Below are 20,652 nucleotides of genomic sequence, written 5' to 3'. Positions count from 1 at the left end.
TGCCTCTCTCTGTGTTTCTCATGAATAAATAAATAAAATCTTAAAAAAAAAAATTATCTGAAAAGAGCAATAGACCTACTAAAAGAAAGGCCTTCACTGCAGACTCACAGGGCAGATGATAATTACCTGGGTAGAACCAGTCTGCTGCATTTTTTAAAAATTTGCATTTCGCCAAGTGTTTGGATAAACACTTGGATATCCATAAACACTTAATATATAAATAAAACTTAAACACTTAATATATAAACACTTAAATATAAATAAAAATAAAAATGGATATTTAAGCAAAAGAACAACCTATTGGGTAGATGCATGACTTTATATCAGGCTGAAGGCTGAGGAGTTCTGGGTCTGCGCCCCGCTTCATGCCCACTGAGTCTGGCAGTTAGAGGCTGCCTTCTCTCATTCATTCACTCATGCATTCGTTTCTTCCACTCAGCACACTTCCTCCTCTGTGCCGGGCCCTTGCTGGATGCAAGATTCAGACAAGAATGAGCACAGCCCTGCCCTAAAGAGAGATCCACCGTGACGTAGGTTCAAGGGGTAACAGGATGGCTGGGGGACCCTGGGGCAGGGTGAACCCATGCAAGCAGAGGAGGTGACCATCAATACCTGGAGGAGGAAGCTCCCCAGACCCCCAAGGGAGGAAAGGCATTAGGGGCAGAAGGAAGAGCATGGATGAAACCAGGTAGGAATGGAAGTGCACTGGAAGTACAGGGATGGCAAAAATTTGGTGAGCGCTGAGATCAGGATTATGGGACCCAGAAGTGGGCCCATGGTTCACCTGTAAGGCGCCCTCACGTCCTTCTTGTGTTCTTGCCCCTGGTGCAGTGTACAACCTTCACAGATGCAAACATGGTGGCCCTGTTGGTCAGGGCTGGGGAAAGCTGGACCCCACATGGAGGCCCCCCAAAGCCAGGTGTGGAGCTTGAGCTGGATCCCAGTGGTGGGAAGCTGCCCTCTATCTTGAGGTAGGAGGGTGACACAATCAGATTTCAGAATGGCCACTCTGGCAGACTGTGGAGAATGTGTTGGAGGCAGAGAGACAGTCGGCTGCCGAAAAACGGCCCGTGTAGAACACATCTTTTACAAAAATATGACAAAAGGTTAATTCTTTTCATCTGCAATGAGATGCTACACATCAACAGGAAAAAGAACAGTAGAAAAATGGGCAAAGAACATGAGCAACAATGTTACTCTTTATTTTCCTAGAATGGGATCCCTGGGAGGCTCAGCAGCTTAGCTCCTGTCTTCAGCCCTGGCTGTGATCCCGGAGTCCCGGGTTCGAGTACCGCCTCGGGCTCCTGGCATGGAGCCTGCTTCTCCCTCTGCCTGTCTGTGTCTCTGCCTCTCTCTCTCTCTCTCTCTCTCGAATAAATAAATAAAATCTTAAAAAAAAAAAAACATGTAAAGAAGAGTCTCAACCTCATTTACAATGCGAGAAACAAAAATTAAGTCTAGAATCAGACGATGCCATGCTTTTCGCCCATCAGCAAAGGTCGGCATTTTGATAATATGCTCTGCTGGGGAGGTAAAGGGGTCTGGCTCTCTCGCACACTGTTGGTGGGGCCGGAAATTGGTCCAGCCTCTTAGGAGGGCGCTTCGACAATTTATCGATTGCAATTGGAAAAGCGTGTCTCCTTTGGCCTGGTAGTTCATCCTCTAGGGTAGGGTTGGACACGTACATAAAGACGCACATACAAGAGCCATCCCTTTATATGGTAACAGAAAACTGGAACCAGACTACACGCCTCACCTGCGGACGAGTCAAGCAAACAAAAGTATTATAAGCAATAGTAGTTCATTGTATAAGGGCTGATGATGCCGTTAGGAACCTGAGACCAGCCTACATGTCCATGTCATTAAATAGTGTCCAAGAAATCCTGTCAAGTGGTAAAAGCAGAGTGCAGGTCAGTGTACGAAAGAGAGGAACCGGGGTAGACACATATATTTAAGAATTCTTGTGTACACACAAATTGTCTTTGAAAGAACATAGAAAATCCAGGAATAATAGTTGTCTCTGGGGACAGACTGAAAAACCGAGGGACAGTGGTAGAGGAAAGTTGCTTGTGACTGTATATCTTTGTGCTGTTTTTATTTGGATTAGCCATATCTATGCATTAATGCCATATGTGCATTTATGTGTGTGTATAAATATATATATTACATATAATATGTACATCTCCATTGTGTATTTTTTAACACCAATGACAACAACATGAAGCCCAGATGGGTTGAGTGTCTTCTCATGCTGTAGGGTCTTCATTTTACCTAGTGTCCATGGGGAATGGATTTTCATGATGGTAAATTTTCCAGATACATTACAGGAATCAAAACTCTTTAAGAACCTTTGCTAAAGGAAGCTTATGTAAAATGTGTAATAGTCTTCCATATTTCTTCGGGTAAAGAATGTGGAATGTGGGTGAACGTTTCCTGGCTGGCTCTCTGCCCCCCGCACTGCAGTCCCTTCTCTGCAAAGGCTCTCGTCCTCTGCCAGGTGCCACCTGACATGCAGTGTGTGAGCCACAGAGATGGGACTGTCATTTCCAGACCTAGTGCGAGGAGCCTCTTCCCAGGCTGTGCAGCTGGGGGAGGGGGGGGTTGGGGGGCAGGTGTTCTGGATGTCATGATGCTATGTGCTCACACGCCAGGGCCCGGCTGGCTGGGACATGGGACATTCGGACCTGTAGGAACAAGGGTAGCTCTTCCCTCTGCCTGCCATCCCGCTGTCCCGCCTCAGAGCCTCTGTGCTGACTTCTGTGGCCTTAGGCAAGGCGGGAAGCTTCTCTGGACCTCCGCTGCCTGGGCTGGAAAAGGAAGGTGCTGCCCCCCACTCACTGGCCCGGCTGCAGTGATTCTGGTGCCTGCGACAGGAGCTGGTCCCCGTTTTGCCCCCCACCTCCGTCCCACCGCCTGGCATATTCCATCCAGACTCAGAGGCTCTCGGTTATCCCGACGTGGCCTCCTTGTGTTCCCCTCTGCTGTTGCTTTGCTGCCAAGCCAGGCGATTCCCAAGGACACCCCGTTCTGCACACTCGGCTGGATGGGGGATAGCATCCAAGAAGCACAGGTCAGTGAGGCCTTCCCTCAAGGATTTCATTCCACACAAGGGCTTTTCAGAGAAACATTTGCCACCACAGTGCTGCTCAAGGCCTCTCCAGAACCTCCCACTCCCACACGTTCTAGGACACCTTCCTTGGCAGGACTCCCCACCATGCAAAGGGGGAGCCCCATGAGACAGCAGCACAGAGGAGAACCATCTGGACTGCCAACTCCTTGAGGCCGGGATCCCATACTGGCTTTGGCATTTACAAACTGTGCCACCTCGGGAAAGCCACCTCATCTCAGTTTTGAACCTCGGTTTCTACAACTGTAAAATGGGGGTGATAATAGGAGTGTCCATTTCCTGAACTCATTTCTCAGATTGATGAACTGACACACGGAGTGTGCCCGGCGTGGTCTGGCCATTGTATGTGCGCAGTGAGTGGAGGACGGAGTCTCCAACCACTACCGGCTACAGGAGGAGCCCTGGTGCCATTCAACTCATCGCACTGAGGTGGCTCCGTGCAGGGCCTCTTCTCCTCAGCAGGCCTGTGGGCAGGGGCAGCAGGAGCTGGATTGGCTGGAACACCTGTCTCCAGGCCAGAGGGCCCCAGGGGCTTGGACTGAGCACCTGCTCCAGCCTGGGAAGGGCTGCACTGTCAGACCCTCAGCCGTTCTTGGAGCACTGCCTGGTCCCCAACTCCCCTCAAGGGGAAACCTCCGGGCTGACCTGCTTTGGACTCGGTTTTCAGGTGATGGGAAAGCTACCCAAGGAGCTTGGAGGCAAGCTGTAGCTAAGCGTCAAGAGCTTGGGACTGGGTTCCTTAGGAGGACATGAGATCCTGTACTGTCCGCAGCCCTGGAGTCTAGCAAACCCATGCCCTCCGTGGTGCTGAGCTTCTCAAAGGGACAGTTAGTGAGGGCAAGTGGGGGTACTCTGGACGGCTCTAAGATGCAACGGCTGTTTTCTTGGGGCAGCAATTTTATTTGAAGATTTAGAGGAAGAAAAACAAGTGTGAATTGCAGCAAAAAAGATACTATGTGCTCATTTTTTCTCCTTGGGTGGACGCAAGAACACATCTCAGAGCTGAAGTCAGCTGCCCCTGAACAACCACCCCCGCAATCCTTCTATCTTCCCTCTTCCCAGAGACACTTTGGAAGCCATCTCTGAGAGGAAAGAGCCCAGGCTGGAAGCAGCCTGAACCCTGTGTGCAGGAGAGTCCTCCTGGATCATGTCAGATTTGCACGTGCAGAGAAAGAACCCTCCATTGGGTTCAATCACTGTGATTTGGGGGATTGGTTGTTACTTCAGCCTCACCAAGCCTACCCTGACCCCAATAAGGATAAAATATGGAGCAGAAGGCAGTATTCATAGGACTTTTTAAAAAATTTATTTATTTATTCATAGACTCAGAGAGAGGGGCAGAAGCAGGCTCCATGCAGGGAGCCCAATGTGGGACTCGATCCCAGGTCTCCAGGATCACACCCCAGGCTACAGGCGGCGCCAAACCGCTGCGCCACAGGGGCTGCCCTTTGTAGGACTTTTAGAGCTAAAGCATGAGGCTTCAAATAAGTGACGGCTTGCAGGTGGCCTTCTTGGGCCACACCTGTGGGCCCTTGACCTGCCAAAGTCTGTACTGTTATTTCACCCCAGTACAGCCAGCAATAGACCCAGTGACCCAGTGATGCCACAGTGGCTGGCTCCAGAAATAGTGCAAAGCAGATTTAAACTACCAGTGAGGAGCTACTAAGGTGGAGTGTTTCAAATCACATCTCAAGTGTCTCATGATTAAAGCCAAGTGAGAAATGAGCTCAGCACCGGCCTCCAGGCCCCTCCCCACCCAAACATTCTATGGTGGGTGGGAGAAGCTGGTTGAATCCGGGGGAGCCTAGAACCTCCCTTGCGTCCTGGTGTGAACCAGCCTAGGGACTGAGGACTGCCGCCAGCATGACACACATATGTTCCAGGTGTCCGAGTGGCTGGGGAAGTGGTAGGGTCACAGCTGGTCAGGGTGGACATGCCACTGTGGATGTAACTCAGGACAAGTTATTTCTCCAAGGTCCCCAGCTTTGTCAAGTATGGAAAATTGGAAGAGACGATGATGGCATTTGAAGCTTTTTCCTCACCTATGAGTTCCACCTGTACAACAGGTTACAGCTGAGAAGCACTATGGACTGTAGGTTAAAGCTCCTGACCTAGAGGCCCCCTGGGCTGGCACTAGCTTCTGCTCTTTATTTTTTAAAATACATTTTATTTATTTATTTATTTATTCATGAGAGGCAGAGAGGCAGAGAGAGAAGCAGGCTCCATGCAGGGAGCCTGACTTGGGACCATCCGGGGTCTCCAGGATCATGCCCTGGGCTAAAGGTGGCGCTAAACCGCTGGGCCACCCGGGCTGCCCTAGCTTCCTTCTACTCTTTAGATTCCCTCCCTGAGAAGGCGTCAGCTCACATGGTTAACTTGCTGGGCATTCTGGGCAAGGCGCTTCCTCTCGCTGGGCTTCCCTCGATTTGGCCTGGTTGCAACATAGCAACCGAGGATACAATCTTATAACGAAGTCCATTATGTATCAGAGATAAAACTGGAGCTGCTAGGGTCAGAGCTGGAGGTGGAGACTGAGCCCTTAGGGGCACCAGCAATGCTCCAGGACTCCCAGGGGCTCCGGGGGAGGCAGATGTGTGGAAAGACCCCTGCAGCCCTGGTGTCCCCACTCATTCCCCCAAAGATGTGTCTGGCGCTGCTGGAGAGGGCCAAGGCTATTGTAGCCTCTCAGGCTGCTGGGCGGCCTCCTGAAGGCTCTGCCACAAGGCTGAGCCACTACCTGCGGACCTGGGAGCGCAGGACCAATGGGGCTGGCCTAGAGTAGGAACACAAGGACCGCCTAGTGTCTGAATGTTTCCTAGAATGGCACAGCCGGGGTCCGAAGAACAAAGGAGTTTCCTGGGGTCAGAGCCTGCCTGCGCAGCCCTGTCACTGAGGCGGGGAGCGTGAGGGGCCTGTGAAATGAACACCTCAGTATCACTGAGTGGATTTTCAGGGGGCAAGGATCCCAGTGTAACCTCAGGCTATCTGCTTTTCACCTTCCATGGGCGGTGCAGTCTGGGAAATGTTCAGAGCAGACAGAGGCTGCTCCCAGGGGAGATGGGGTGCCAGGAAGGGGGAGGACCTATGTTCCCAGGGAAAGAGCCGCCAGGTGAGCCAGCAGTACCAGGAGTCACCTTTCCCATGCAGCTAGAAAGGCTCCGTTCTCCAGGGGGGGGTACCCTCCCTCACCCGCCAGGGGAGAGCTCACCATGCATACCTCCTCAGCCCAGAGCTGCAGGCAGTGTGGCTGCTGCATCCATGTGGTTGGAAGGGCACCCCCCTCCCTCTCAGGGCAGTTGTCCCGCCACATGGTCTCTGACAGGCGGCCGAACTCTGGGAGCATGTCACTCTTTCCCTAGGGGAGACTGTCCTTAGCAGACCAGGGGTGGGGGGGTGTTCAAACCCCTCCCTCCATCTCCCCTAGGCTCTCACACTTTCCTTGAGGCAAAGTTTAGCTTCCTAGGCAAACAGGAACCATTAGGAGAGGAACAAATTAAAAGGAACCCTTTTCTCACCAATTGACCCAAAATGAACAAGCATTGTCCACCCCGGCGGATTTGCTGTGAAAACGCATCACGCGGAAGAAATCGTCAATACTTTGCAGCCGTTTTTACAATGAGCCTGTGTTTAGCAACACTCAGCTTTGTTTTATTATTGCATTTTACAAAGTTACCAAGACAACTGAGGCCAAGTAGCAGAACCTTGATTTTATGTGCCATGAAAATTTAATAAAGAATATTCAAAGGCTTTTAAGAGGCAGGAGCCACAGCCTAGCAGCAAAGCCCTGCCCACCAGCAGGAGGATGGCTCAGGCTCGGGCCTCCCCTGGACCTTGAGGAGCCCCTCTGTCAGGGACACCCAGGTGGGTGCAAGTACTCCCGGGCATCTATCTTGTTCTAGCACATCCAGGCTGGTCCTTCTCTCAATAGACATTTGTTATGGTAGATTCTGGGCTCCAAGTCCCCTGACAGGCCTCTTATATTCATGATGACATGATTGCCACTATAGGGGCCTGAAATAGGCCTGAGAGGTGAAGTGGGGTTGGTGCGCGGTCACACCTCGACAGAGCCACAGGCACAGCAGAAGCAGGTCTTCGTTTCCCAATTGTGATGCAAGAGGGTCTGCAGGGGAAATACCCCTGGCTGGCTTCCTCCATCACATCTGTGGCCTTGCTCCTGCAGTCTGGGGGTGCCCCAGGGAAGCCCCGGTGAGCAGCACCCAATGTCCCCATAGCCCCTACGGTCCTGGTAGGAATCTCTGCAAGCACCTTCATGGCAGAGGAAATGTTTCCCAGGAGACCCTTGGTGTTACCCAGACTGCCCGGAACCCTTTCCCTTTGCTCTCTAAATAAGACTCAGAAGGAAATTGCCAGAAATGGGGGAATCATCAGTGATTTTGCCATTTTATACTAAAAAGCCCGATGGCACTGTGTGTCTGTGTGAGTGCATGTGCGTGCATGCATAAGCATTGTGCTGCCTGGTTTTCCTAGTTATAGAAACGTCAAAACTCTTGGTCACTGGAGATGAAGGTAATGCAGTAGGCTGAGTGTCCCACAAAGCTCCTTTGTCCCTGGGAATGGAAGCAAAATTTGGATTTATTTCACAAGGGAGAAAATCATATGCCATCTGGGAAAACCCCTCTCCAATTCATCACACCAAACAGGAGACTGGAAAAAAATGTCAGTCAAGGCGAGGTGGGTTTCAGGTAATTGACCTCGCTGAGAGAGAGAGGAAAACAGGTCCCGGGCCACCGGGAGCACCAGCTCCCTGGCAAGAGGTCTCATCAATTCTGAGCTTTGAGGGAAGGTGCTCAAATGCCGGCCATTTCAAACCCAGCTTTCAATTATAGGGCCAAGGAGTTTAGGACATTAATCAAGAAGTGAAAAAAAAAAAAAAGATAAAAGAAAAAAAGAAGGAAGCTATTTTGGTGTTACACTCTGCCAATCACAAGGCAAAGTCCAGGTGTTAGAGCCACAGCAGAGGCCGTTCTTCAGCGTACCGGTGTCTTCAAGGTAAGGATAAAGGGCAGCTTGAGAGGGAGAGGAGTGGACTGTTTGGCTTCATTTGTCTTGGTGCATTTGAGAAGGAAAGTTATTTGTTCATCCCTCCACACTGTGTGGAAAACCAGAAGCGGTCTGAAGATAGCACGGCACGAACAGCACTTGGACTTGCAAAACACTTCTGTGCGTATTTGTAGCTTGCTGCACAAGAGGGGGTGCAGATGGGGGTGGGGGGCGGTCCAGACCTGAACCCAGGACAGGAGGATGAAGGACGAAGGAAAGACCGCCCAGGGTTAGAGGAGCTACTGTGTGCTCAGGATCCTGGAACAGCTGCGGTGCCCCGGGGAGCCCAGGAGCCAGCTGAGGGCGTGAGGTGTTCAGTGAATCCCCTTGGCAGAGTCACTTTGGCAAGGTTTCAATGTCCAGGATTCTCCAGGGTACTCACAGGCTCGGAGGGGAAAGAGCACTGTAACGCCGCCTCCCCTGGGACCTGCTGAACATGTGTGTGACTGCAGCGAGCACCTGCTGGCCCCTCAGTCATGTCCAGGGGCCCGCATGGGTCCAGCTCCTGCCTCACCTGCCAGAACTTGGAGTTTGGTGGGAGTTTGCCATACAGCAAACTGGAACTTTCCAGATCCTCACAAGGAGATGGGGGGAACAGTTCATTCTGTATGGGGGATTGAAGTGGGATGTATGAGCTGGACCTTGAAGATAAGTGTCTGTTGGATGGAGGGAGGCGATCCAGGCACAGGGACCAGGAAGCACAAGGGTGGGAGAGCTGGGAGCGGGGCCCCGCCCTGGGCCTCTGCCACGGCAGGACCCAGCATGTTCTCAATAATGGACAGTGAGCGCCCTGGGAGTGTGGTGGCAGGGACAGGGTGGAGGCTGCTCCCTGAGGCGTGGAGGCTAGGCAGAGCTTTAGGATGGGAAGGAAGGAAGGGGCTGGATTACGAGCAGCCTTGAATGTTGGGTTAAGGAGCATGAGCTTTATCTGGACAGAGAGGATGGGTTGATCGAATTAGAGGATCATGTGGTCAGCTCTGGAGTTCTCTGAATTCCTCCGGGGCCACTAGGGATGAAGGATGGAGGACGAGTTGAGGAAGATGAGAGGTAGGAGATGATGAAGTCAAAGCTGGGGAGAGTGAACAGGGACCCCCCAGAAGAAACAAGAGGGCACTTGTTTGGGGCTAGAGGCTTCTGTTTCCAGGACACTCTGCCTTCACATGTGGGGAGGGGCCTGTTAGGGCCCGTGAGTGCGGCCAGCTGCCCTGGATCTAATGCACCTTTATAGGGACCAACCATGGGCTCCATGCTGGCCAGGCTGTGAGGACCAAAATCCTGGCTGTGACAGCCGCAAAGCCAATCACATCTCCTAGGAGGATGGAAGGAGGGGAGCAGGAAAGCCAGTGTGGAAGAGGAGGGGGGCTGAGCAGTACCCTACAAGGAGCAAGACAGGCATGGCAGAAAAGGGTGGGGGGCCCAGTGGTGTACCCCATGCTGAGATGAGCTGAGCTTAATCTCCATTCACTGAACCCACCCTGGAGCCCCCTCCCTTTGGGGTCTCTGGCCAGTGGAACAGTGAGGGGTGGTGTGTGTAAGAATCAGCAGGAGCGGGAAGGAGAGGGACCGGGGCAGAGAAGAGGCCAGGGGTGCATCTTGAGCACTGTGGCCCAGAAATGGGATGACACAGGGCAAAGCACAGGAGGCTCAGCCTCTCATGGGGCATATCTGGACCCTGGCTCCCTGGCTCCCTGGCTCCCTGGCTCCAGTTCCTCTCCTCCAGGAGAAAGGAAATGTACCTGCGACCTACCTGCAAATTTCCAAGGGGCTTAACAAGTGGGAGTTCCTCAGGGCATGGGAAGGTGTCCCAGGCCTTACTCTGATAGGGAGGAGCCTCTAACTCTCCCTGCTCAGTGGCACTGAGAGAAAAGGGCCCATATGTCACTCAGTGGCCTCTTGTAAAGCCTCATTCCACACCTCAGTGTGGGGAGCAGGGCTTAGACCCTGTCTGCAGAAGAGGGGCTCCTTCCTGACAGTGACCCTGGGGGGCAGAGCAGAGCCACCTGCCTGCAGATGACAGGGAGGGTGGGGGACAGGGACAGGACACTCCTCAACGTGAGAATTGACATTTTCAAATCACCCCAAACCATGAGGCTCAAATTCAACCTTTGCACAATGTCTTCCCCAGAACATCCAATGTGTTTGAAAACTGCACTCCATTTTAGCAAGTGAATGCTTTCTGAAAACCAAGTCAGAGCTTGGTTGAAAAGACCCTTTGCAGCTCCCAGCTGGTGACAAATGTGAGAGACATGTTTACGGGGGTCTTTCACTGTGAAGCCATTTGCTCAGCACCAACAGAGATTCAGGAATGGCTGGGGGTGGGGTGGGGGTGGGGGTCTTCCAAGTCGGTTTCCCTCAGGGCAGACCATTCAGGAGCATGGACTGTCCCAGCCCCTACCCCCAGGCTGCAGGAGGGTGGGCAGGGCCCTGAGGGACACGGGTAGCCCCAGAGCAGAGGGATGGGAGCTGGAATCACGCCCCTGTCCGTCCTGGGGACATAAAGGAAATGTGGCTCTGGGGCCAACACACAGAACTGGACCAAGCCTGATGCTACCATGCGACCCCCAGCCCTCTGTTTCCCCATCTGAAAATGGGAACAGCATTCTGAGACTGTGAGGTCTCAAGGACCATCAGCTTGATTCTGTGAGGAATCAAGCTGATGACACCTCTAGAATGTTCCTACGCAAGAGGCACTTGCTGTGCCCCACATTCCTCCTGCCCCTCCCAGCCGTCCCCGCTGTCAGTTTGGGAAAACAAAGTCATTGCAGGCAGCTCTTGTCACCAAACAGCTCAGAGTGGGTTCTGCAGTGCTTGGCTTCCCAAAACACCACCTTCGGCTGCCTCCGAGCCTTCCTTCGCCTGGGGACACAGATGGGGACGGGCAAAGGGTCTCGTGGAAGAGAGAGCATGGCCTTTCCTCTTCCTCACACCATGTCTGCCACCTGAGCTTCTGACATCCTCTCCCGCACACAGCGGCCCTCACCAGGGTCTCGCTGTCCTCCCCTCGGAGCCCCTCCTCCCATCCAGCCCCCTCCCCCCTTTGCTTGCTATCAACCTGCTGCCTCGGTGTGGCCTTCTATCCAAGGACAGTCGGGGTGGGGGTGGGCGTTGACAATCAGAAGCCCGGATGTGGGGCTCCTGCTTTGGGGTCAAGGTCAAACAAAATCAAACAAAATGACCTGCGAGGCTCCTTCAGCGCTGAGACTCTGAAAACTGTACTTAGTTACTTCTTGGTTAATTATTTCTTAATTAATAACAAAGCGAACATTGCAGCAACAGTCAAGCTAAAGAAATAAATGAGGCCAGTCTGTTAACAGCACCCATAGAGCACATGACTGGGACATGATTCGTTGTCACAGCTCGGTGGCAGGAAATAGACATGTCTGGATGGTGGCTCTCGGAGGCCGCCACATCCAGGTCTCAGCTTCCTCCGGCCCTTTCCTTGCCGCGGCCCAGGCCAGGATCGCTGGCGCCCTGTGCCCCCAGTGCAACAGTTTTACCCTGGTGGTTGCTTTCTGGGAGCCCAGAATAGAAGATGCCATCTGTCACGTTTGGGGATGTCATATGTCCACCAGGGACTCAAAAATAGTTGGGCCACCAAGATGGAGGCGGTGGGAGTCGTCAGCCTGGGCAAGCACAGCTGAGCAGGACACGGAGACGAGCAGCAGTGCTCTCCAGCAGGAACCCTCTGCAGCCTGCCCTGTCTCCACAGGCAGAAGCCCAGAAGTTTCTCTTCAGCCCCGAAGGGCTTGCTCTTTACTGGCAGCATCAGCGGCTGTCAGGACAGTGCGTGTCTGGGACGGGAGGACTTGTGGGCACTGTTTGTGCAGCATGGGGGGTGGCCCTCCACCTGCTGGGCTGAGGGGGTGGCCCCCTGGGGAGTGCTCCTGCCGGGGGGCCGGACCCCCGCTGTGCTGCTCCTGCCGCACACCAGGCGCCTTTCATCCAGCAGGGACAGGTGGTACTCACAAAGGTCAATCAGTGAGGCCACCTGCTCATGGAGTGGCAGCATCTTGAACTTCCTCTGGGCCAGGTAAAAGAAAGCCTCGACGAAGGCCTGCAAGCACATGCCTGTGGACCAAGAGATGGGCATTAACGGGGTGTGTATGCCAAAGCTGCCCAGTATGCTGCCCTGGGGAGGCCCTACCGCAGCCACCAGGCTTCTTCCTCACCACTGTTTCCATTCTGGAAACTTTAGCTTCTAGGTTAAACCCCAGAGTGCCTACCTTGTGCCAGGCACCCCCTGGGCATTCAATCCCTAATCAGTCCTATGAGGTGGGCTGAGTTAACTGTCTTATAGATGAGGAAACTAAGTCTCAGACAAGTGGAGGTAGCTGGGCAGTCACATGGGTAGAAAGCGGGGGAGCTGGGATTTAAAGCTAGCCCAAGCCCTTATCCCTCTGTACCACCATCAAACGTTTGCATTACAACCCAGTCCCTGGGATCCCTGGGTGACTCAGCGGTTGAGCATCTGCCTTCAGCTCAGGGTGTGATCCCTCCGTCCCAGGAGTCCCAGGATCGAGTCCCACGTCGGGCTCCCTGCATGGAGCCTGCTTCTCCCTCTGCCTGTGTCTCTGCCTCTCTCTGTGCCTCTCGTGAATAAATAAATAAAATCTTAAAAAAAAAAAAATTAAAACTAGCCCCTAACTTTTGTAACAAGGGAAAAGGTTACTTCCTGAGGAGTCTGATGGCAAGGTTTCAGATCTTGATAGAGGGTATTGGTTGCACAGGTGTGTGCTTCTGTCAAAACTCAGCAAATTGTACCTTAAGATTTGTGTATTTTGCTGTATATAAACTTTTCCTCAAGGAGTAAAATAAACCTGACCCCTCTCTCGACCCAAAATGATATTCTAGGAGGTAATAGGAGTCCCCATTATGTCCCTGAAATGTTCTTCCCTTACTTTGCCTCTTCAGTTCCTACTCATCCTTGGGATCTGAGCTCAAAATCACCTGCTCAGTAAAACCTTCCCTGATCCCCAGATTAGAGAGGGGCCCTGCCATAGGCTTCCTGCATTTTCCTTCGTGGCACTTGTTCAGTGTTTGTGTGGTTGGTTCTTCAACAATCTCTATCTTCCCCACTGGGCTGTAAGCTCCAGCTCGCCACTCTTCCCCCAGCGCCAGACACCCAGTGCTCAATGTAGAATGCTGAATACATGAGGGAGGGAATGGATGAACAAGTGAGCTAGTGCTAGGTACTTTACAGACATTGCCACTAATCCTCACAACACATTTTTCAGATCAGTATTCTCATGTCCCACTTTACAGATGAGGAAACTAACATTCAGAGAGGCTGAGTAACTTCCCTAAGGTCACACAGCCAGAAATTAGTGGCCTAGAAATTCAAACTCTGGCTCTCAATTCTTTTAACTAAGTTGTGCTGCATGAAAAGTTCTAGGTCTTCCCCATGTCCTAGTAAAAATGAACCCCATGATTCAAAGTCATGGGACTCCCTGGGCTCCACAGGGAAGGGGACACTCAGACTGGACAGAATGTCACACAGTCCCTTAAAGGAGGCCAGCGTGGCCTCTGCTCACCCGTACCTTCTCAGTGGCCTTGCTTCCCAGCGCAGGTACATTATTTGCCTGCTGCTGTTTGCAGGGAGATGCCTAGCCTGGGTTTTGTGAATCCGGGATGATATATGGACCCTGGGATCTGAGAGCTCTTTTTGTGTTGGGAACTTGAGCTGAGCAAAGATGTTATTTTTTGTCTTCTTTCAAGCTTTTTTTGCCCATCTTTTCTTGACTCTGGATGCTCTGCCAGCCCCCTGCTCTGTTTGGCTCTGAGGAGAGTTGCTGATAAAGGGACTGGTAACCCTGGTGTAAACCGTTTTACTGCAAACAGAGGCATGGTGCAAACAGACACAGGGCAGGGGGGCCTCTGTCTGCATCAAGATGCAGAGATTTCTGGGGCACCTGTGGGGCTCAGTTAGTTAAGCACCCAACTCTTGATGTCAACTCAGGTCATGATCTCAGGGTCATGAGATGGAGCCCCCCACCCCCACCTCCTGGGCTCTGTGCTCAGCAGGGAGTCTGCTTGAGGTTTACTCTCTCCTATTCCTCCCTCACTGCCCCCTCCATGGATGTTCTCTCTCTCTCTCTCTCTCTCAAATAAATAAATCTTTAAGAAAGAGAGAGAGATGGAGAGACAGAGAGATGAATGTTTCCTGACGATGGGCCAGGGCTCTCCTGGAGTGTGTGCATGGATGCATGCATGTGCATGCGTGTGCATTTGTCACAGCCAGTGGGAGGGGCAGATCCAAGCAGGGTGGAAGAAGCCAGGATCCAAAGTCAGAGAAACTCAGTGCAGTCCCAGCCCCCAACTGCAGAAGTGCATGATCTAAATAGCACTACTCGAAGTGTGGTCAGCAGAGGGTGCCAAGTCCAGGAACTGTGTGTCCCTGGTCTCTGACAAGATAAGGAGTCTGGGCCAGAATATAAATCACTCTTCTCATCAATCACATTGTTTAGTTCAGCTGGCAGTACTTTGCAGCAAGTCTTTCTCTGTAAAGGAAACAGCAGGCATTTACATTCTGGCTCAAGCCTCTTGTCCAGGACTCTAAGGAACAGTTCGTGGATTGCAACTTGGAGAAGCTCTGGTCTGCAACCCTTCTCAGCTTCAAAGTGCATGATCCAGTCGAGCTGCAGATTCTGGGCCTGGGCGGTATGTGTGGGCGGAGAGACTCTGCATTCCTAACAAGTTTCCTGGTGGTGCCCATGCGGAAATAGCAAGCGCTGAGCAGCTTCTACTCAACAAAATATTCGTTTCTTTCCCTTAAACTAATAAGGCTGTGATGAAAGCTGTAATGCACAGGAAAAAAAAAAAAATACAAGGATTTTTTTGGGGGGAGAAGGTATTATGGCTAAATCGTCCCAGAAGAAAACTTTCTAAAATGAGAAATGAGATCTCATATGTTATACTTGGTTTTCTTTTTGCTTGTCTACATTTCCTGATTTTCTATAGTAAACATATACTTATTTTATTTTTTATGTGGAATTAAAAAAAAAAAAAGAACGAACAAAAAGCAGAATCTGCTATATAAATACAGAGAATGAACTGATGATTGCAGGGGTCAGGAGGTAGGTGAACAAGGGTGAAAGGGACAAGGGATTCCTGTCATGGAATCAGTCACGTACCCATTTTGAAAACATGCAATGGGAAACCGTTGCATGTTTTCAAAATGGGTACGTGACTGATTCCTAGAGGGTGGGAAGAGGCAATGCAAGGGTGGCCACCTTTAATCAGGAGCCCTTTGCTACTATTTGTATTTGAAATTACCTGCATGTGCTACTTTAAAGAAAACGCAGTGCAAACTTCCTGCATACATGTTCTACTTTGATAAAGTTTATATACATGCAGGGAAAAACAGAAGCGGAAGTGAAGGTCAATGGGCATTACTGACTTGCAGGAGCCAGGCATGCTGTGTCAGGTACTCAGATCCCCATTACAACTCTCATTGTGCAGATGAGAAAACAGAAATAACTTGCCTGCTGGTCACACAATGGTGAGTGGCAGAGCTGGGGTTTGAACCCAGGCAGCTGATTCTGCATCTTATTCCTGGAATAAGGGATGGGCAAAATGGGTAGGGCTCTGATGGGCAGAGATGAGCTGGGAGTGGGGGGCTGGGCAGAGAACAGGGAGGTAAGGAGTGGGAGGTGGGGCATGTGGCCCAGCAATAATCCAGGGTGCCCACAGCAGGACAGGTGGAGTAGGGCCCAGCTGGACTAGACTGAAAAGGGCTGGAAGGCCAGGAGACAAGAGCCAGGAGCCACTGATCTGGGCAAAGGGAGCTGAAAGCCAGTTGTGGAGTTCCAGCCACGGGGATCCTATTTTATTATTGCCACAGAAATTTTGTGGGCTTTGTTTTATTCCTCAGATGAAATCTCATGAGGTGGGTGGTTGCTCAGAACCTGTCTTCACTTACCTTCCTCACCACAAAGGTCTCATCTAGGGGGACTCTTGGCCTCTTCATACCCAGCCAAGCACAATCCTCTGCCCCACCCAGGGGCTCCCCAAGCCTGGTCTGGCATCTTCATTTTACAGAGGAGGGGAACAGTAAATGAGGCCTAGTGACTGGCAGAGGCAGGACCAGACTCTAGGTCTTCTGACCTCAAACTGCACCACCACCACCACCACCACCACCACCACCAAAATAAGAAAGCAAGCCGAGCCCTAGTGAGCGTGTCTGGGAGCATCTGAAGGTCACTGAGGGTTGGGAAGAGGGACACTCTGCACCGCACACCAAGAGTTTGTAGGTCTCTGGTTCCCACAATGGCCACTCTGAGGGGCTGTGTTTGAGTTTGACAAGACATTGCTCTTGCTCCTCGTTTCATCAAGTGGCCCAGGAAATGGTGGCTGAACCCGGGACAGTTTTCTCTCAAGGCGGCGCTAAACCGCTGAGTCACCCGGGCTGCCTAGAAGACGTGTTTTCACTTAGCTGTAATACACAGGCACTAAGCTTTGTACTTACTGTACTTAAAATGATATTGTAAACATTTTCGTATGTTGCTATGCAGTCTTCATAACATTATTATAATAGCTGCATAGTGGGACACCTGGGTAGCTCAGCGGTTGAGCACCTGCCTTCAGCTCAGGGTGTGATCTCGGAGTTCTGGGATCGAGTCCCACATTGGGTTCCCGGCGAGGAGTCTGCTTCTCCCTCTGCCTGTGTCTCTGCCTCTCTCTGTGTCTCTTATGAATAAATAAATCTTTTTTTAAAAAAGTTGCATAGTATTCCACCAAATCTTGCTTTGCATAGCATTTTGCCATACCCACCACCACTGGATGTTAGACCAGTTACGTTTTCTTCACTATTGAGAAGGCTATCAGAAGCACTTGGTATATCACTGTTTTTTATTTCTGACTCATTCATTCTCTTGCAATAACATCCTAGGAATCTGAGGGGTTGTTTTTTTTTTTAATGTTAAGTCTGGTTTTGGTAATTAATATGATGTGGAAAATACTGAAACCATATAGAGTCCTCCAATGGACAAATCACATGAATGGGTAGTTCACATACATTAGCAAGTAAGAGAGGAAACAGCCAGTCCCACTAAAGCCACGGGGCACTATTGCTCACCCATTAACCAAAATGTAAAATAACAATAATAGCGAGTCGGTAGAAATTGCTGTGGACTTTTGAAGAGCAATTTGGCAAAAGTTTGAAGAGCCATTCAAGTATTTTAAAATGTTCCTTCCAAAAGAGAACGAAATGTACACACTGGTATTCATCATGAGCTTACACTCCAGTGTGGCAGGAGAGTGGTACTAGATTTACAGGGTCTTCTTATATCCTTCTTTCCACTTTTCTCTATCTCCCAAATGAGATAATGCATGTTCATTGTTGATATTAGAAAAAATATGTATATATGTTATATAAAAAGTACCTGCAATCCAGCCTCCAAGGTCTGGAGGTCTGTAATGCTCTCCTTGGCTCACCCCAGGTGAAGTTAATTGCCTTATCTCGGGACTTCCCCTTGTTCTGTACTTGTATTGAGACAAATCCATGGGTATGAGGCTGTCTCCCCAGTGGGACTGTGTCCTCCTGGAGGCAGGGACAGTGCCCCAGTCTTCTCTACATCCCTACTGCCCAGTACAGCCTGGAACACGCAGGCTCTGATGAAGATCCGTTTAATCCACTTGAATGGGCTATGAAGTCTTTAGCAATCTTGTGATGCATCTTCCAGCTGAAGACAGCAGGATAAGCCAAGGGGCAAAGGGAATGACAACCTATGAAAACTCTTCTCTTAGACAAGGTGCAGGTGGTCCAGACCAGAGGCTCAAGAGGTTTAGAGAACCCTGAAGAACTTGTGGAAATACCGGCTTCGGGCCCCAGCCCTGGAGTTCCTGATTCCTGAAGTTCTGTGGATTTGCACTTCTATCACGGTCCCAGGTGGTTATGAGGCCACTGGTCCAGGGACCCCACTTTGAGAAATCATCCTTCCTCCTCTTCCTTCTCCCCACTGCCGAGTCCAGTCTGTACCTACTTCATTCTCTCCACAAAAGGACCTGCCCCTGAACTTTTGAGAAGCTTGTCTTTGGGCTAAAAATGTCTGCATTTTAAGACAATCTGATGGAGTTATTTTTAAATTGAATGATGGAGCTGAAAAGCCATGAAATTGTTCTGGCTTTGCATTTAGTCCTCTCTTGGTTTCTGAGAAACCGCGTATCCCGTTTCTCCCAGCTTTATTGCTGACTGCTAAGTGGGCCAGAACTCCATTGCCCTCTGCAAGGCCCTGACCATTTCTAGCTGTACCAAGGAACATGAGACTGGAAAGGTTCAAAGGCCAGGCCACAGAGGGCCCTGGAGACCATGGTCAGAGCCTGGGTTCCGTGCTGAGGAAGATGGGAGGCCACTAAGGAGACATGAAGTGGCTGGATCAGTGCGGCTGCTGTGCTGAGACCAGGAGGAAGGGGTATATGTGACGAGACAGCAAGGAGGTCCCTTAGTAGCTACTGCACTGGTCCAGGTGAGGGCTGCTGGCAGCGTGGACCAGGGTGGGAATGACGGAGGTGGTGAGGATGATAAGATTCTGCCCAGAGTGTGAGGGCAGTAGCAACAGATCTATGATCTGCTGATGGGTTGAATGTGGATGTGAGGACAAGTCAGGAGCCCTCATGAAGGAGGGCCTCTAACACCAGGGGGAGGACTTCTCCTCAAGACCTGTGGTTTTCTTTTTTTTTTTTTTTAAAGACCTGTGGGTTTCAAACGTTTTACTCATAAAATGGCCTGAAGACCTTGCCAGAAATGCAGGTTCCTGTTCCCATCTCCGGGAGGTTCTGTTCGTGGGCCACGAGGTCCTTGAAATTACAATTGTAACATCAGCGTTGGTGATTCCGCACCCATGCGTGAGCAGGAAACTTTGGAATGAAGATTCCATCTTGGCCATCTCCTTAAAAGTTCTCAAGGCGGCAGTGGAGTAAAGAAGTGAAGAGGATGGTCTCTGTGAAGCCTAGTGCTGGGCGAGCCCTGCTGTGGGCAGTCATGAACCATGGGGGATGCCCAGAACAAGCTCCTCCGCTGAAACCCCACTGTTCACCCCTCCTCAGGATCTTTGTCTGCTTGGACTGCCATAGCGAGTATACCATAGCCTAGGGGCTTTAACAACACAGATTTTTCTCATAGTTTTGGAGGCTGAAAGTCCTAGATCCAGCTGCAGGCAGGGTTGAATTCTGGTGAGAGCTCTCTTTCCGGCCTGCAGACGCCTGCCTTCTCTCTTGTCCTCATATGGCATAGAGAGAGCGAGCCAGCCCTCTGGTGTCTCTTCTTATAAGGACACCAGTCTCTTTGGATCATGGCCCTGTCCTTATGACCTCATTTAGGCTCGGTTATTTCCTTAGATGCTCCAACTCCAAATGCAGTCACGTTGGGGATTAGGGTTTTAACAATTCTATAGCATCCTGACTTCTCGGTTCTGCTCACCCAGCCCTCGGAGACACTCTCCTACCAGCACCCAAGTCTTTGAGGTCACCATTGAGGAGAAATAGAAGAAATCTTCCCTCTCTCCCCTGCTCTCCTGCCAGCTACCTGAACGCCACTCCCACCCCAGCTCTAACTTGGAGTTGGAGGCATCTCTTTGGTAACGTTGCTGTGGTGACCTGTGACAGTAAATGCAATGGTAACAAACAACATTAGTTAATAAGTATGGGGCCCTTATATGGGCCAGGCCCTGAACTAAAGGCTTCACATGCATTATTTAACTTAATCTCACAGAAGCCCTACACAGCAGGTGTCAGGATCAGTCCCATCTTACACTCAGGAGACTTGCCAAAGTCACATAGCTGGATGGTAGGAGACCATAGGAACCATTCTTGAAACTTCTTTACTCCATAGCTGCTTCACAAGCCTTTAAAGCGATGGCCAAGTCAGAATGTTTCTTTGGGTTATTGAAAAGAAAGAAACGAAGGAAGGTATAACACCTGCCTGATGGTGAACGAGGTCCCATCCACTCTGCAGGATGTCTGTAAGGAGGTAGAGAGCCACAAGTCCCTGCAAATAGGCTTAGCCCACCTGCCGCCCATCCCTGAAGATAAGCTGTTGAATATTTTTTGAAACTTTTATTTGGTTGATGGATGTTGCTGGAGAAAGCAGCCTTTGAAACATTCCGGATGTTGCCATATGCAAGTCTCTCACCTGAGACTGTCACTTGAACATGGGGATGCAGCCCCTGACAGACCATGGCCTCATTCTATCAGTCAATGGGCGAAGGTGGGCCCACAGACTCCTTGTGGCCTCAGGAGTCCTTCTGGTCCCCACCCCTGGGGAGGGATGCTTGCATACAGGACTTAGTGACATCTCCAATGATCCCATCATCTATTCCGGGGCTCAAGGACCAAAACAGCCTAACACTTGGCCAATTCACAAAGCATATACGTTTTCTCATCTGGTTCTCCAGGTGAGGCTCAGAAGAGGACGCTATTACAAGCATGAGGAGTGCAGACCCACAGAGGCCAGGTGTTTTGTCCAGTTT

General features: G+C 50.9%; 1 protein-coding gene across 7 annotated transcripts in view; it reads right to left on the bottom strand.

Moving 5' to 3' along the window:
• Positions 1-6,734: 6,734 nt before the first annotated feature.
• The window catches only part of TTLL11 (tubulin tyrosine ligase like 11), a 242,744-nt gene continuing 228,826 nt past the window's right edge, over positions 6,735-20,652 (bottom strand). For all 7 annotated transcript variants that reach the window (XM_072748716.1, XM_072748715.1, XM_072748718.1 and 4 more), the window contains one exon: positions 6,735-12,256. In XM_072748716.1, coding sequence (XP_072604817.1) covers positions 11,964-12,256 — 293 coding nt within the window. In that variant the 3' untranslated portion in view covers positions 6,735-11,963. The remainder of the gene's footprint in view (positions 12,257-20,652) is intronic.

This window comes from Vulpes vulpes, chromosome 2, assembly GCF_048418805.1.
Source record: "Vulpes vulpes isolate BD-2025 chromosome 2, VulVul3, whole genome shotgun sequence".
In the NCBI taxonomy this organism is placed as follows: domain Eukaryota; kingdom Metazoa; phylum Chordata; class Mammalia; order Carnivora; family Canidae; genus Vulpes; species Vulpes vulpes.
Note: the sequence above shows the minus strand (reverse complement) of the source record. Positions and strands in the feature narration are given on the sequence as shown.